The sequence below is a fragment of the Penaeus vannamei genome, chromosome 28 (assembly GCF_042767895.1).
Source record: "Penaeus vannamei isolate JL-2024 chromosome 28, ASM4276789v1, whole genome shotgun sequence".
Taxonomy (NCBI): Eukaryota; Metazoa; Arthropoda; class Malacostraca; order Decapoda; family Penaeidae; genus Penaeus; species Penaeus vannamei.
Genome location: NC_091576.1, coordinates 23153534 through 23167825, shown reverse-complemented (window position 1 = coordinate 23167825; position 14292 = coordinate 23153534). Strand labels below are relative to the sequence as shown.

The following is a 14292-nucleotide window of genomic DNA, read 5'->3' as shown; positions in this document are numbered from 1 at the left end:
AAATGAGAGAGTTTTCCTTTTTGTTTGTGCAAGTTCTTTGTGCGTTGCCATCCTTTAAAGGTTTAATACCTGAATTGATATTAGTATTGTTTCACCTGTTTCTAAAGTGTTCCCGAAGATATGATGGTTAATAATAAAATTGAACCAAGAAGATTGCTTTTGTATTGCACACATTAGCTGTTGTTGTATTTTCAGTAACAATATTGTTGATTTTGGTTAGTATGCTTTGTAAGAATTATTTTGGAATTTTGTGTATTAGTGAGACAGACCACAACAAAGAATTTCCATTAACACTTAAATTCTATTTGCAGAACCTCTCACCGAACAAACGCCGACTGAGCTTTGAAACCCCAGCAGCCAAGAAAGCCCGGCATAAGAATCTAGTTCAAGCTCAGGTAATAATATCTTTATTTATAAGAATGCAAAAGCTTATGCACCCATACCTTACAGATATTTCAAACTCATAGTGTCGGAACTGGAAGAATAAGTTTCACTTGCTTTTCCTTTTCCATTAACCTCTTTGATAAGATTTGTAGATCAGCAATTTGAAATGCAGTAATATGTCTTAAGGATTTTATCATTTACTGTCATTTAAGTTTAAAAGACAAAAAATATTGATAATACTAAGGGAATAGATATATATTAATAGGAGAAAATGAACTTTCAGAAGAGGATGAAAACTCCTCCTAAGAAGGCAGCAACCCCTCTCGTTAATGGCAAAGGACCCGAAGGCTGCAGCAAAACCGAAGAAGGCAGAGTCAAGTTCTTCTGAGGATTCCGAGTCGGATTCAGACGATTCTGATGCACCTCCCAAGAAGAAGGTTGCTGTAGCAGCCCCAGCAGCAGCTGCCACACCCAAGGTAAAGGGCTTCAACCTTTTGCTGTAGGTGCTGTGATGCTTTGTTATACTTTTCAGAATTTCCATAGCATTAAGAGCATGGTTAGCCAGGTTTTTTCTTTCTTCTTTCTTTCTTTCCTTCTTTCTTCACTTGTTGACATTCTTCTGACACTTGAATATTAATTTCAGGCAGCAGCAAAGGCTCCTCCCAAGAAGCCCTCTGAGAGTAGTAGTGAAGAGAGCAGTTCTGAAGATGAAGCCCTGCAAAGGCACCTGTCAAAGCTGGTATGATCTTTAGTTTTTTCTATCCTGAATTGCTTGGGAAAAATTGCTATTTATTTCATAGCTCAAAATGCGTATGTGTGGAATTAAAAAGCTTTCATAATATTGAACACATTTCCAGTGCCAGCCAAACCTGCAACACCTGCTAGCAAGCCTGCAGCAAAGAAGGCTGAATCAAGTTCTGAAGAGTCAAGTTCTGATGAGGAGGATGAACCTGCTAAGCCAGCTGTCAAGAAACCAGCCACACCTGCACAGAAAACTACCACTCCTGCAAAACCAGCAGTTGCAGTTAAAAAGGCAAGAATCCTCCAGTTCGGAAGAGTCCAGCTCAGAGGATGATGAAACCTGCAAAGCCAGCTACACCTGCACAGAAGGCTGCCACACGTGCAAAGAAGCCAGCTGCTGCAGCTGCTGGAAAGAAGGCAGAATCATCTAGTTCGGAAGGATCTAGCTCTGAAGATGATGAACCTGCAAAGCCAGCTCCCAAGAAAGCAGGCATTCCTCCTAAGAAGCCAGCTGCTGCAGCTGCTGCAAAGAAAGAATCTTCCAGTTCAGAGGAATCTAGCTCTCTGAAGATGAGGAACCTGCCAAACCAGCTGTGAAAAAGCCAGCAACACCTGCACAGAAGGCTGCTACTCCTGCCAAGAAGCCAGCTGCTGCAGCTGCACTGCAAAGAAAGCAGAGATCTTCCAGTTCAGAGGAATCTGAGTTGCTGAAGATGAGGAGCCTGCCAAACCAGCTGTGAAAAAGCCAGCAACACCTGCACAGAAGGCTGCTACACCTGCAAAGAAGGCAGAATCTTCCAGTTCGAGGAAGAATCACCTAGTTCAGAGGATGATGAACCAGCTAAACCAGTTGTAAAAGAAGCCTGCTACACCAGCACAAAAGGCTGCCACTCCTGCAAAGAAGGCAGAATCATCCAGTTCAGAAGAGTCTAGATTCTGAGGAGGATGAACCTGCAAAGCCAGCTGTGAAGAAACCAGCCACACCTGCACAGAAGGCTGCCACTCACTGCCAAGAAGCCAGCTGCTGCAGCTGCTGCAAAGAAGGCAGAATCTTCCAGTTCCGAAGAATCTAGTTCTGAGGATGATGAGCCAGCTAAACCAGCAGTGAAGAAGCCAGCTACCCCTGTGCAGAAGCCAGCTGCTGCCAAGAAGGCCGAATCCAGCTCTGAAGAATCAAGCTCAGATGAGGATGATGAGCCAGCCAAGCCAGCTGTGCAAGAAGCCAGTTGTAAAACCAGCTGCTGCAGCCAAGAAGGGAGAAAGTAGCTCAGAAGACTCCTCAGACTCTGATTCTGATGAAAAACCTGCCAAGCCTGTGATCAAAGCCTGCTGCCCCTGCTAAAGAAGGAAATGTCCAGCTCAGAAGACAGCCTCAGGGATGATGAAGAACCCGCCAAACCAGCAGCCAAACTGACAGCTGCACCCAAGAAAGCTGCAAAGAGAGTCTAAAGCTCTGAGGAGTCCACCAGCGAGGAGGGAGGAAGAGGAGACTCCAGTTGTGAAGACTCCAGCAGCAAAGATGACCAATGGCACAGTGGAGGTGTATGGCAGAGATGATGTTTCTTGTGGTAGTGACGCTTTAGATCCTTACCGAAAGGGATGATTTGTACTCCTTTAAGGTCAATAATGGTATTCAGGTGCTAATATTTAAGTGAACAAAGGGGAGAAATGTAAACTTAAACTTAGTAGATATTTGATTTGGAGTTGAACTACAGCCTGCTTTTCAAGAGAAAAGTTTAGTACAGCTGTAATCCATCAAAATTAAGTCTGATTATAAAGATGGATGCAAGAGGAGCTTTGCTTTAATGGGCACATAGTTAAGGAATTTTGTCATGCTTCTTTGCAAACAACAATACATATCAGTAGTAAAATTTAAACAAAACATATCTATTTGTCAAGTGTATATTGAGATTAGGTTTCATTTTAAAATATCTATAACCAGTGTTATTTAAGGCAGGAAGGATTAGGTAGTAATACCAAGATCACTGATGCTTATTCTTTTAAAATGCAGTCAACAGCATAAATCTTGGAGAAAGACCAGGTTTAATGTTATTCTCAGAATTGGCCCAATAGGTTATATAATGGTTACACATCTTGAAATGTCTATAAGCTGTATATATTTCCTGAACTATATATTTCTTGGGTTAAAGTGTTTCATGTTTAACCCAGTAACGTTGTGTCCCACATATGAGACACCCAGAAAAAATAAACATTGCCAGGGCGTCCCACCAGTGTGATGCTGTATCGGGGCTCGTGCTCCGACGCAGCAGCGGGCTGTAGCCGGCATGCAGGCAGAGTCCAGGCCAGCCCCCGCGCGCCGATTTTGTAGCCGCCCGTAATTTATTTTCCGGCTTCAAAATATACCGGCGGTATATTTTGAAGAGGAGAATATGATGTGTGATGCATATTTTTTTGTAATTTGCTTACAAAAGGAACCTGTTCTTTAATAACCCATTCCGTTTAAATCAAAGTTCAAAATAATCCAAAGATCTTATACTAATGCTTCACCCCAAGGCTTGAGTTTAGTAGTAATAATTATGTAATGTTTAGCTCACATTTGACTTATCAGTACATTTTGCGTGACAATGTGTATAATTTAGATGTAGCATGAAATGGATCCAAAGCAAGGGTGGTTTTCCTTGTCATTTTTATTTTTTATGTTAAGGGTATACCTATTTTGGCGTGTTGTCTAAAGCAAGGCACTTCAAGAAGCTCTCTTTGGCCTTTCTTTTCTTTTTTTATTTGTCTCCAAATATATCTGACATTTTGCCATTGCAGAATTCTCATAACACTTCCTGGAATGGATCTCTGAGATACGTCACTCAATACCTCAGGTGGTAAAGTCAAAGTAAGTTGTATTTGATATCATCAGTGAACAACTTGAGTGTTTGACTTGAAGTATATTTTTGAAGGAGTTCCTCACACTTTTTACTCTTACACTTTTTTTCGTCCTACAGAAAGAACCTTTCAGGAGGGTACGGGCAGAGGAAATGGAGATCAACCCTAAGTTTAACAACTCCTTTGAAGCCAAGGTAATTCATTGGGTTTTTTTGTTTAACCATGATACTATCCTAGTTCTTTCTCTTTTAGGGTGATGAAGAGGAGAAGAAGAGGAGGAAGATGATTTCAACAACCGAAACCGTTCCGTGCGGGCCTGGAGCTTCAAGGGGGACTCTAGAGGGGTAGAGGAGAGGCAGAGGAGGATTTTGGCGGTGACCGGGACAGAGGAGGAGACGAGGGGGTAGGGGCCGAGGTGGCTTCCCGAGGGGGACGCGGTCGGCTTCGGTGGTGACCGTGAAGGATCCCGAGGCGGCCGCGGTGGCTTCGGGGGTGACCGTGGACGGGTTCCGACGGGGACGTGGTGCAGCTTTGGCGGTGACCGTGATGGGTTCCGGAGGAAGGGCGTGGTAACAGTTTTGGCAGCCGCAGGAAGCTTTGGTGGTGATGATGATGTCAATGGTGCAGATGGTGGGGACAACGAAGGATTCAAGGGAGATGGAGAGAGTGGCTTCAGGGGAGGACGAGGCAGAGGCTTTGGCAACCGCAGAGAGCTTGGAAGATCGCGATGAGTGATACCAATGGATTCAATAACAGAAATGAGCGTGGAAGAGGATTTGGAGTGTCGCAGAAGCTTTGGAGATAGTGACCGTGGGTCTAGAGGTGGCTTTGGTAACAGGGACGGTGGTGGATTTAGGGGACGGTGGGGATAGAGGCGGCGCAGGGGGTGGAGGCTTCAGGGGGGGATTCAATAAGAGCCCAGGCCTAGGGATGAATGCAGAAGGAACTGGTGAAAACAAAGAAGATTACTTTCGATTAAACAGCAGTGCTTCCCAGACACAGGGCAAGAGATGATAGTAAGTTTTCTCTTTCTTTGTGGTAATGTTGCGTGTTGTGTGGCAAGTGATAGTTTACTTGAAAATCTCAATTGTTTGGCAGTAAAGTATTATTGGTGATCAGAGAAGGCTTTTCCTCTTAGAATAGTTGTCTAAATACTTATCTATGTGAATTTGAAATACAAGTTGGAAAAAGACTAAAACTAGCTTTCTTATCAGATCTTGCCCTGTGTTGATGGGGAAAAGGAGGAAGGAAAACTTCATATTTTAATGGGGGGGAGAGTATAGAACCTTTTTTATGCATAACTGTAAAGAGGTTGGACAAGAACACATTGTAATGCCACCATTTGTTCTCCTTTCAGCAAGGTGCAAGAGGATGTTGGGGTGAAGGTGCCTACAGAACCCTCAAGGACACTCGAGGAAAAACTTTCCGTCATGAAAAGAACAAGAAGAAAGAAAGGGGGCTCCTACCGAGGAGGCATATTGGACACGGCTGTCAACTCCATCAAGTTCGACTCGGATTGATAGAACCGCTTTCCCATGTGAAGCACCTCTCCCCCCCACCCCACCTACCTTCAGGCAAATCAGACCTTTATCCATGGGCTGCCCGGAGTTATGGATAACTTTGTTAGAGAATGGCCAAGGGCAGAGATGCAGCCACACAACTCTCTGCTGGTGGCTTTCAACATGAATTAGTGTGTGTGTGTGGAAGCTCATGTGATATATATATATTTACAAAGCAGATACGTTACTGTGTGGGAGTTGTTTATTTGTTGATGTTTAAGAAGAGAGTGCGTAAAGTGGCAAACTTCAAAGTGACAAGCAAGGAAGTGTTTTTTTGCTAGTGACACATTCTTGTGTGTTTGAATCTGTAATTGAGCTACAGGTCTTAGCTTTGCGGAAGTGCAGTGAGCCCGACAAGGTCTCAGTGTGAACAATTTTCCTCGGTTTTGTGAACCTGTAACGAAGGAGAAAGTCCAGTCTGGGAGAGGCGTTTAGGGCTATAGATTGTCAGATAGGAGAATTAAAAAATTGTATTTTTTTTAGAAGTTATTGCTATAATACTAAAAAAAGAAAAGAAAAGGTTTCATTTTGTTCTATGCACTGCAGCCATAGATATTGTTAGGGTTATACATACTTGTACATTTCCACTTTTGACGGAAAAGAAAAATTGTGATTATAACCCCAACATTTTATTTGGTGCAAATAGGAAGAAGAAATCTGTTTCTCTAAAGTATTTACATAATAGCTTTGTGTACATAGATGAGATAGCAGTTTCTGGTTGTACCATTGATAACATATTTTGAAATTTGAGTTTGGTGCAAAGCTTGTGGATTTTTTTTTTTTTTTTTTCTTTTTCTTTTTTCTTCTTTTTCTTTTTTTTCCTGATTTTTCATTTAAAAAAAATGGCCCCTTGATTTATAAAGTTACCTTGTTAAGTTTATGGCTCAAAAGAATCTTTCATTGTTTTCTTATCCAAACTGTTCAGCAGTTTGGGAAAAATTGCACGTTTCACTCCTATCTCAGTATTTAATATGTTCCAGAAACAATTTGTAACTACACAAGTAGTTATGTCAATGACTGTTTAGAAACATAAATTAAATGTTTATAATGTATGTTTTATTTTCGTTTCTGAAGTCCCTGAGAGAGACCCTCAACCTCTGTGGTCAGTTACTTTATCCATAACTCCAAATGTTGTGTGTTATAGTGTGGAAGAGAAAGGAAAGGGGAAGGAGTTCATTTGTTTTGAAAAAAAAAAAATATATATATATATATATATATATATATATATATTGTAGAGAAGTGAGAGTATTGTAGATTGTTTTACAGTACACATCTATGTGTATATGCCCTAATGGTTTTCACTATCGTATGCTCTGACACCTCCCATCTTCTCTATCCTTCCTTTTAACTATTTTCAACCACGTATGGACGTCAGGAAATTTTCCTTCTCATTGTCGAGATGCTCTTATCCTACCTTTCTTAAAAACCCCAATAAATCAGGTACCCTAACCCAAAGATTACCGCCCCATAGCTCTAACTAGCTGCTTGTACAAACTAGTAGAGCGAATGGTTAACTTCCGCTTAATGTGGTATCTTGAATCTCATAATCTCCGTTCCCCTTCCCAGTTTGGTTTCCGACGTGCCTCGAAGTACAGCAGACCCACTTGCCCATTTCGAGACATATTACATCGGCATTTGCACGCCATGAATCCGTATTAGCCATATTCTTTGATCTAGAAAGTGCATATGATACCACATGGCGATACCATATCCTCCAACAATTGTCCTCCTTAGGTTTACGTGGAAACAAAGGCGATTTCATCAGATACTTTCTAAACGTACCTTGCACATTAAAATTGCCTCTTCCACATCATCCTTTCACTCAATTCGAAGGTGTCCCACAAGGAAGTTGGTAGCTTAGTACCACTTTATTCCTTCTTGCTGTAAATGGCATAGCCTCGAGTCCACTACCACCAGGAGCCTGGGCAACACTAAATGTTGATGACTTAACCATCTATGCATCTGGCACATCCATACCAGATCCTGTCAATTCCTTCAGTCTGCAATAACATCAGTAACTTCTTGGGCCACCAACCATGGCTTTCGCTTTTCTACCTCTAAATCTTTCCTCATCCTTTTCTCTCGCTCACGTACGGTCCCCAAACCCCCACTCTTCTTACATAACGCTCCACTCCAATACCGTTCTTCTGGCAAATTCCTAGGCGTTATATTTTGTGATTCCAAATTGTCCTGGCGAGACCATAACTTGTACATCAAAGAAAAAGCTCAACGCCGCCTCCAAATCTTACAAACTCTTTCACACCTCTCCTGGGGCTCAGATCGCAAAACTCTCCCTCCATCTTCGTGTTACGCCTTGAGTTCTCTCCATACTCTAGATTATGGATGCCATATCTCCTCTGCCTCAACCTCTCTTCTTGCTCACCTTGAGTACAATCCACCACAGCGGTCTCCGCTTAGCCCCTAGGCGCCTTCCGCTCCTCTCCCAGTTGAGAGCCTATATATATCTTGGCATGCCCGTCCTCTCTCTCGACGTCGAGCACTTTTTCTCTCTTCGATACTATGCTCGATTTCACCAATTTTCCCTTACCAAACTAACTATTCCCACAATCTTTACCTCATACCTTTACCTCTTTCTCCACGTTTACCCAACTCCTCTCCCCGTACGCATGGATACCCTCCTCTCCCATTCCCCCTTTCCTCACCTCCGACACTCTCCCACTTTCTGTCCATTCCAATTCCTCCATGGCTTATACCTATACCCTAACCCACCAAAATCAGATATTCCCCCTCTATCCTTCTCACTCATTTCCTTAACCATGTCTCCATTCATTCCTCGAGCATTCATGTTTACACCTGACGGTTCCAAATCCATCTCCAGGAGTACTGGATATCGCAGTAAACATTCCCAAACTTCTGCACTTTCAAATACACCCTCCCCTCCTGAATCTAGTGTCCTTACTTCAGAAGCCATGTACATGCATTCCTTTTTGCCTTAAGACGCATATACTCATCCCCTCTTCCTCTTTTACTATTTTTACCGACTCCCGTCAACTCTTTAACCTTCCTTAAAGTCTATACACTCGACTAATCCCCTTTGTCTGTAAGATCCAGAACTGATTGTTCTATCTGTCCACACGTCACAAATCTGTCAGATTTTGCTGGGTACCCAGCCATGTTGGAATCCCTGGCAATGAACAAGCAGATACTCTTGCACGCTATGCCGCAATGTCCACATCACCAACTACGCTTCTCACATATTCCAGCTACGGATTATTACACTCCCACTTTAAAACCTTGTATACTCGATGGAAATTTTTTTAGTCAAGACTCCACAACAATAAATTACATACAGTAAAACCTTCAGTCTCCTCTTGGTCAGCTCCATTTCACAAAAACAAACGTTGGGAGACGGCCCTCGCACGCTTACGTATTGGTGCAAGCACTCGCCTAACACGCCTATCTAAGGTCACGCGCAGACCCGCCCCTATGTCCTCTATGTAACGTCCCTCTTTCAGTTCCACACATTCTCTAGTCCTGTCCACGCTTTAATACAGCACGTATCTCTACTTTTCCACACCTACCCTCCCTTCACCAACCTCCCAACATATCAGACATCCTTACCAGAATCCCACAGCTTCTGCCTTGACAACCTGTTTCCTCCTTCCTCAGACGCATAAATATCCTTCACTTGATCTAACTCCCTTACCTAAACCACCATAACCTTTTCCCCCATCTTCAACCTTTCAACACTACTCTAGATAGTTGACACATAGCAACTATCCACCTTTACTATACCTTCCTGTAGTGCTATATGACCTTAGATGTCTAGCACATTTATTTTAACTATTAACCATTAACCATTATGTGTATGTAACGACAGGAAGTACCTAAGACTAAATGGAAATTAAGTATTCGGGTACGATTAGATATCGCCAAAGTAATATCGTGGCGAGTGCTCAGGGAGACGGAGACTGAGGCCCAATGTAGGGGATCACCCCTACCTTGGACATCGAGCCCTCGCCACAACTAATTTTGCATATTTTTCTCCTTTTTCTTTTCTTCTTTCCACATCCAGAAAGTGCGAGAGTCGTGATGAAAGGCTGACTGTGTCAGTCCTGTGTCGTACTCCGATTGCTCTTCCCTCTTTACACTTTTCACTACCATACTAACCTACAGCGCTCTGCAAGCTTTGATGTGTAACATATTTTGCCCCAATTGTTCTCATATTTAATTGTTTCGTCACAATGCTGTATCATAGTGTTGTATGACCTATCCTTCCCTGGAAGCTTCGACCCCGAGCCTCACTATCGCCAAATTTTGACTACGCCGATAATGACCTTAGATGTTGACGCGGCTGAAAAATCCTCAATAGATTAGTAAATCCTCATCATGCCCGCGTCCTCCATATCCATAAAAAAGCCTCATCTCCTTGCCCTCTTCAAGTTGCTAACTGAATTTGGTGCCTGTTTACCAGGTCAGCAGCGGATCGCGCACCTTTCTTCTATTTTCTATTGACAAAGAGCGCACGCCTATCTCTTCCCTGTCCTCTACAGAATCCTATAATGCCTCTTTTCTCCTGAAATCTATTATGCATATGTCATGCTGCAACACCCACGAAGGCCCAGACGGTATATATTATCTGTATATTACGACACCTTTCGTCTCCTTCATTGTCCCTCCTTCTTGTCAACGTTCAATAACATACTTGAACGACTGGAACCTTTCCTTCCCACTGGCGTGAAGCCCTTTTCGAAAACCAAACTTGGTAACCTTCCCTCAAGACTACTGCCCCCATAAGACCCGCAAGCTGCCAATGTAAATTATTAGAAAGGATGGTTAGCATTAAGGCTAATGTGCTTTAGATTTCGTCGCGGCCGAAGCTCAGCTGATCCTCTTGCTTATTTCGAAATGCAAATCTCATCAGCATTTCCAGATGACGCCGTGATTCAGAATCCGGCGGTCTTTTTCGATCCTAGAGAAGGCATATACACCACGATGGGATATCTATATCGATCTAAAGAAGGCAATATACAACATGATTGCATGTCTATATCGATCTAAAGAAGCCATATACAACATGATGGCACAACCATATTCTTCCAACTATCTCCGCAAGGCAAACGCAGAAACATGGATGTTTTCATTAAGTCTCCTCTCTCTCCTACCTCCCGTGTCAGATTTGCTGCTACTACCTCCTCTTTCCCCATAATTCGAAGGTTTCCCACAAGTCCGTGTTAACTCGGTACCACAGTATTTCATCACTTAACTGTAAACGGATTAATTTCAGCTCTACCACGCAGAATCTGGCCATCACTACGCGTAGATGATTTAGCCAATTTTGCCTTTTGTCTTGGTCTGCAATTACCTCAATCTCCTCTTGGGCTACCAACCATGGCTTTTGATTTTCTGCCTATAAAACCTTTTCCATCATTCTTCTCTCGTTTACGTTTAGGCTCCCAACCTCCACTCTATCTGTATGATACTCATGTCTCTAATTCCGTCCTTCGGGCAGAAGTTGGTGCTCGTATTTGTACTCCGAACTGTCTTGGCGAGATCATATCACTCTGCTAAAGTAAGAGTTCGCTGCCGCCCACCGACTCTTGCAGACTTTCCCAGACCGCAAAACACTCCTCCATTACTATATTACCCTAATCCTCTCCGTCCCTGATTATCGCTGTCATATATTCCTCTTCTATCTCCTCTTTCTCACACGCCTTGGCAGCAATCCACCATTGCGGTTTTTGTTGAGCCAGAGGCGCCTTTCATTCCTCCCCAGTTGAGAGCCAGAATACTGAATCAGGAATGCTATTCCCTTTCTCGACGCCGTTTTTTTTTCTATAAGAAGCTATGCTCGTTTTCGCCAATATTCTCTCCCAAATTAACTATCCCTCAATTCCTTCGTTATACCTTCTCTTCCTCTCCACGTTTACCTACCCCTTTCCGTGTTTGTATGGACGCTCTACGTTTACATTCACCCCATCCACTGTCTCCAATCCCATCCTCTTTCCGCCCAATCTTTCTCACCCTGGCTAATACAGCTACTGCTGCAATTGTTTCTCTTATTTTCCCAGTTCCACCCATATTAAATATTACACCTATCCTCCTCACACATTTTCTTACATATATGTCCTCCAGTACCCATGTCATTCCAGGCGGCTCCAAATTAACCTCCGGGACTTGTTTCGCCGTGGTCTTTTTCTTCTCACACATACAACTTTCCCCTTCCTCCTGAATCGAGCATATTCTATCGTCTTCGCTTTGCAACGCATGTTTTCGATCTCTTCCTCATCCTTCACCATCTTTACCGATTCCTGCAACGCAATATCACTCATACCATTCATACACCCCCATCAACTCTATAGCCGAAAGATTCAAGGTCAAGATCCAGTTGTTCTATCTGTGTACAGGACAGAAAACAGTTAAAGTTTTACTGGATACCCAACCATGTCGGGGTCACCGGCAATGAATACGCAGATGCCTTAGCACGTTCCGCCGCTTTATCTACGATCCACCAACCCCGCTTTTCACACATTAAAACTACTGATTACTACTGTCTTACCCCATTTACTCCCCCTCTCCACTACCATTCTATTTTGTAATGCCTTATAGCGAACGTTGAAACCCAAGACATTTTTGTTCTAATAAAGAACTCCTTTAAACTGCCCCCACTTTTCACCACAATACTTTACCATAATTTTTCATGACCTTTGGTGTTTTAATATATTTATTTGTTTAAAGCATTAACCATTTCCTTACCTTGACCAGAAGCCTCACCCTCTCGCCATATTCTGAATATGTTGCTAATGACCAGAGGTTGTTGACACGACAGAAAGTTTCCAATGAACAAATTAATCGCCCAAATTATGAGGAAAACTGACTTGCAGTTCGCTGGAATTCCCTTTTGTTGGGAGAAAATCTGCTTTATTAAGATTCGCAAGGAGATATTCACTCGAGCTGATCAAAGGAAGATAATACTAGACAAGGGATCAGTTATAATAATTTTATTTATTTGTGTGCATTTCCACAACTTGGAACAAATTATAAAGTACACAATACTTTATTTCAGACATGTGAGGTATTATGTAGAGATAGAAATCGGTTCTGATAAAACATAGGGAAGAAACTTTTCATTATTATCTAGTATAGCATAATCGGACTAAATACATAATAAAGCTTGGTTTAACAGTTCTCACATCCAGCATATTCCTGGTGAACATCTCACGGGTTCTGATAAAACATTGAAGAAACTGGTTTGCCTCGTTTACAAGCTGGCGTTCGGACTTTACACAAGCGCTCGGGAAGTTTCAATATATTCCACGGTGTATGCTGTCCTACTTGTTTTCTCGCTATACAGTAAACACAGTAGCACAAACAAGTATGCTGTATTGTCAGCACAACTTATATTGTTTATATTTTGCGAACCTATAGGCTGAGCCAAAGGGATATAAAAATGTCCCCACAAATACCTAACGATCACAAATTATAAATTAATAATTCATAAAAAGAGCTTCGGGTGCCTTTTGCATGCAGTGACGGTTAAAAAAAGTTCCTTTACATGGAAAGCTGTAAATAACCAAGCAAGAAATCATGCTATCATAACTATCTAGCTCAAAAATAAGTTGCTATAATAGTAATACTAGCAAGATCTACACTAAGTAAAGGCCCTTCCACACAAGCAGTTTTGTATGTTAATGGGGTTGGCACGCGGGCAACCCGGTACGGTGCCCGTGTTGGCTGCTCTTCAGAATTACCATACACTGCCCATCCAACAGGTATTGAATTTTCATTATTGTTTGTTCTTGTCATTATATTTCAATCAGAACCTACAGTATTAACCATCACCGACACCAGTTCACCATGTGATCAACAATGCAATTTTGCACGCATACTTAGTAGCCCAGTGTTGGGACACAGCTCGCCGAACTGTGGCACAAGGGCGCGTGCGGGTTGAGGCGACTTAAAAGTTCCCGCCGACCATACCCGTTCGTGTGGACAAACTTCAATACAGCAGCAATACCCGAATATGACTGACATTGGGAGAAGCGTTTTACTCCTAACTTCATCGAGGATTTACAACGAAACATCTGTGCATTGGTGTCAAACAGTATCAACGTAGCTGGGTGTGATAGTTACACTGTCATGGGTTATACATAAATATGCATATGCGTAAAATGTGTTGTTTTTTTAAATAAACATTAAGCATTCTAATGTCCGATGATTAACTCTCTCTACATATATTAATAGAAATACACAAAGTTAATAGACTATGAATTGCATCTGGTTATATAACAGTAACTGAACGCATTATAGGCAGCGTTTCTAAAATCTAACCGTAAACTTGCCTAATATTTCGTTTATACAGCAAAATCAGGGTTCCCCGTAATACAAACCGAAAAATACGTACATCACATTTTTACTGTCAATCAAACTTCTGATATTCTTTAATACTGAATAACCGTTTTCTATAAAGTACCCACGGGTCATAGACATCTTTGCTCTCAAGTTCACTGACGCCGCTTGTGTTCTGGAACGGATCTTTCCAAATCACATTAAATAGCTCATAATAATAATCACGTTATCGCAACACCTACTCTGGCAAATTCTTACGATGTCAGCGCTTCACCTATTCCCAGAGTAGTAAATATCACATATCAGAAAGTGAGAAAAGAAATACGAGCAATTTTTTTTTTCAACGGAAGTCCAGCGAGAAAATACGTATGTGATTAGAGACGATGCGTACAACACCCAGGACCTCTTCACACACATCGAAGCGACAGCTGATGAAGCGCTCTGACTAGCAAGCGGCCAG

The 14292-nt window shown here is 42.3% G+C and overlaps 3 protein-coding genes across 6 annotated transcripts in view; 2 read left to right on the top strand and 1 right to left on the bottom strand.

Annotated features, from left to right (window-relative positions):
• Positions 1–311: 311 nt before the first annotated feature.
• On the top strand, positions 312–1781 carry LOC138867187 (nucleolar and coiled-body phosphoprotein 1-like). Its single transcript, XM_070141938.1, has 4 exons — positions 312–395; positions 668–860; positions 1028–1123; positions 1242–1781. Exons 2-4 carry the CDS (start codon positions 714–716, stop codon positions 1554–1556), a joined length of 558 nt encoding a protein of 185 aa, XP_069998039.1. The 5' UTR covers positions 312–395; positions 668–713; the 3' UTR covers positions 1557–1781.
• An 811-nt stretch (positions 1782–2592) lies between these two features.
• LOC138867188 (uncharacterized) lies at positions 2593–6167 on the top strand. Its single transcript, XM_070141940.1, has 4 exons — positions 2593–2665; positions 3904–3973; positions 4083–4157; positions 5321–6167. The coding sequence occupies exons 3-4, from the start codon at positions 4116–4118 to the stop codon at positions 5579–5581; spliced, it is 303 nt and encodes a 100-aa protein (XP_069998041.1). The 5' UTR covers positions 2593–2665; positions 3904–3973; positions 4083–4115; the 3' UTR covers positions 5582–6167.
• A 6302-nt stretch (positions 6168–12469) lies between these two features.
• The window catches only part of LOC113823532 (pancreatic triacylglycerol lipase), a 19554-nt gene continuing 17731 nt past the window's right edge, over positions 12470–14292 (bottom strand). For all 4 annotated transcript variants that reach the window (XM_070141934.1, XM_070141936.1, XM_070141933.1 and 1 more), the window contains one exon: positions 12470–14292. This exon is cut by the window's right edge and continues 344 nt beyond it. The gene's annotated coding sequence lies outside the window, so the exon portion shown is untranslated.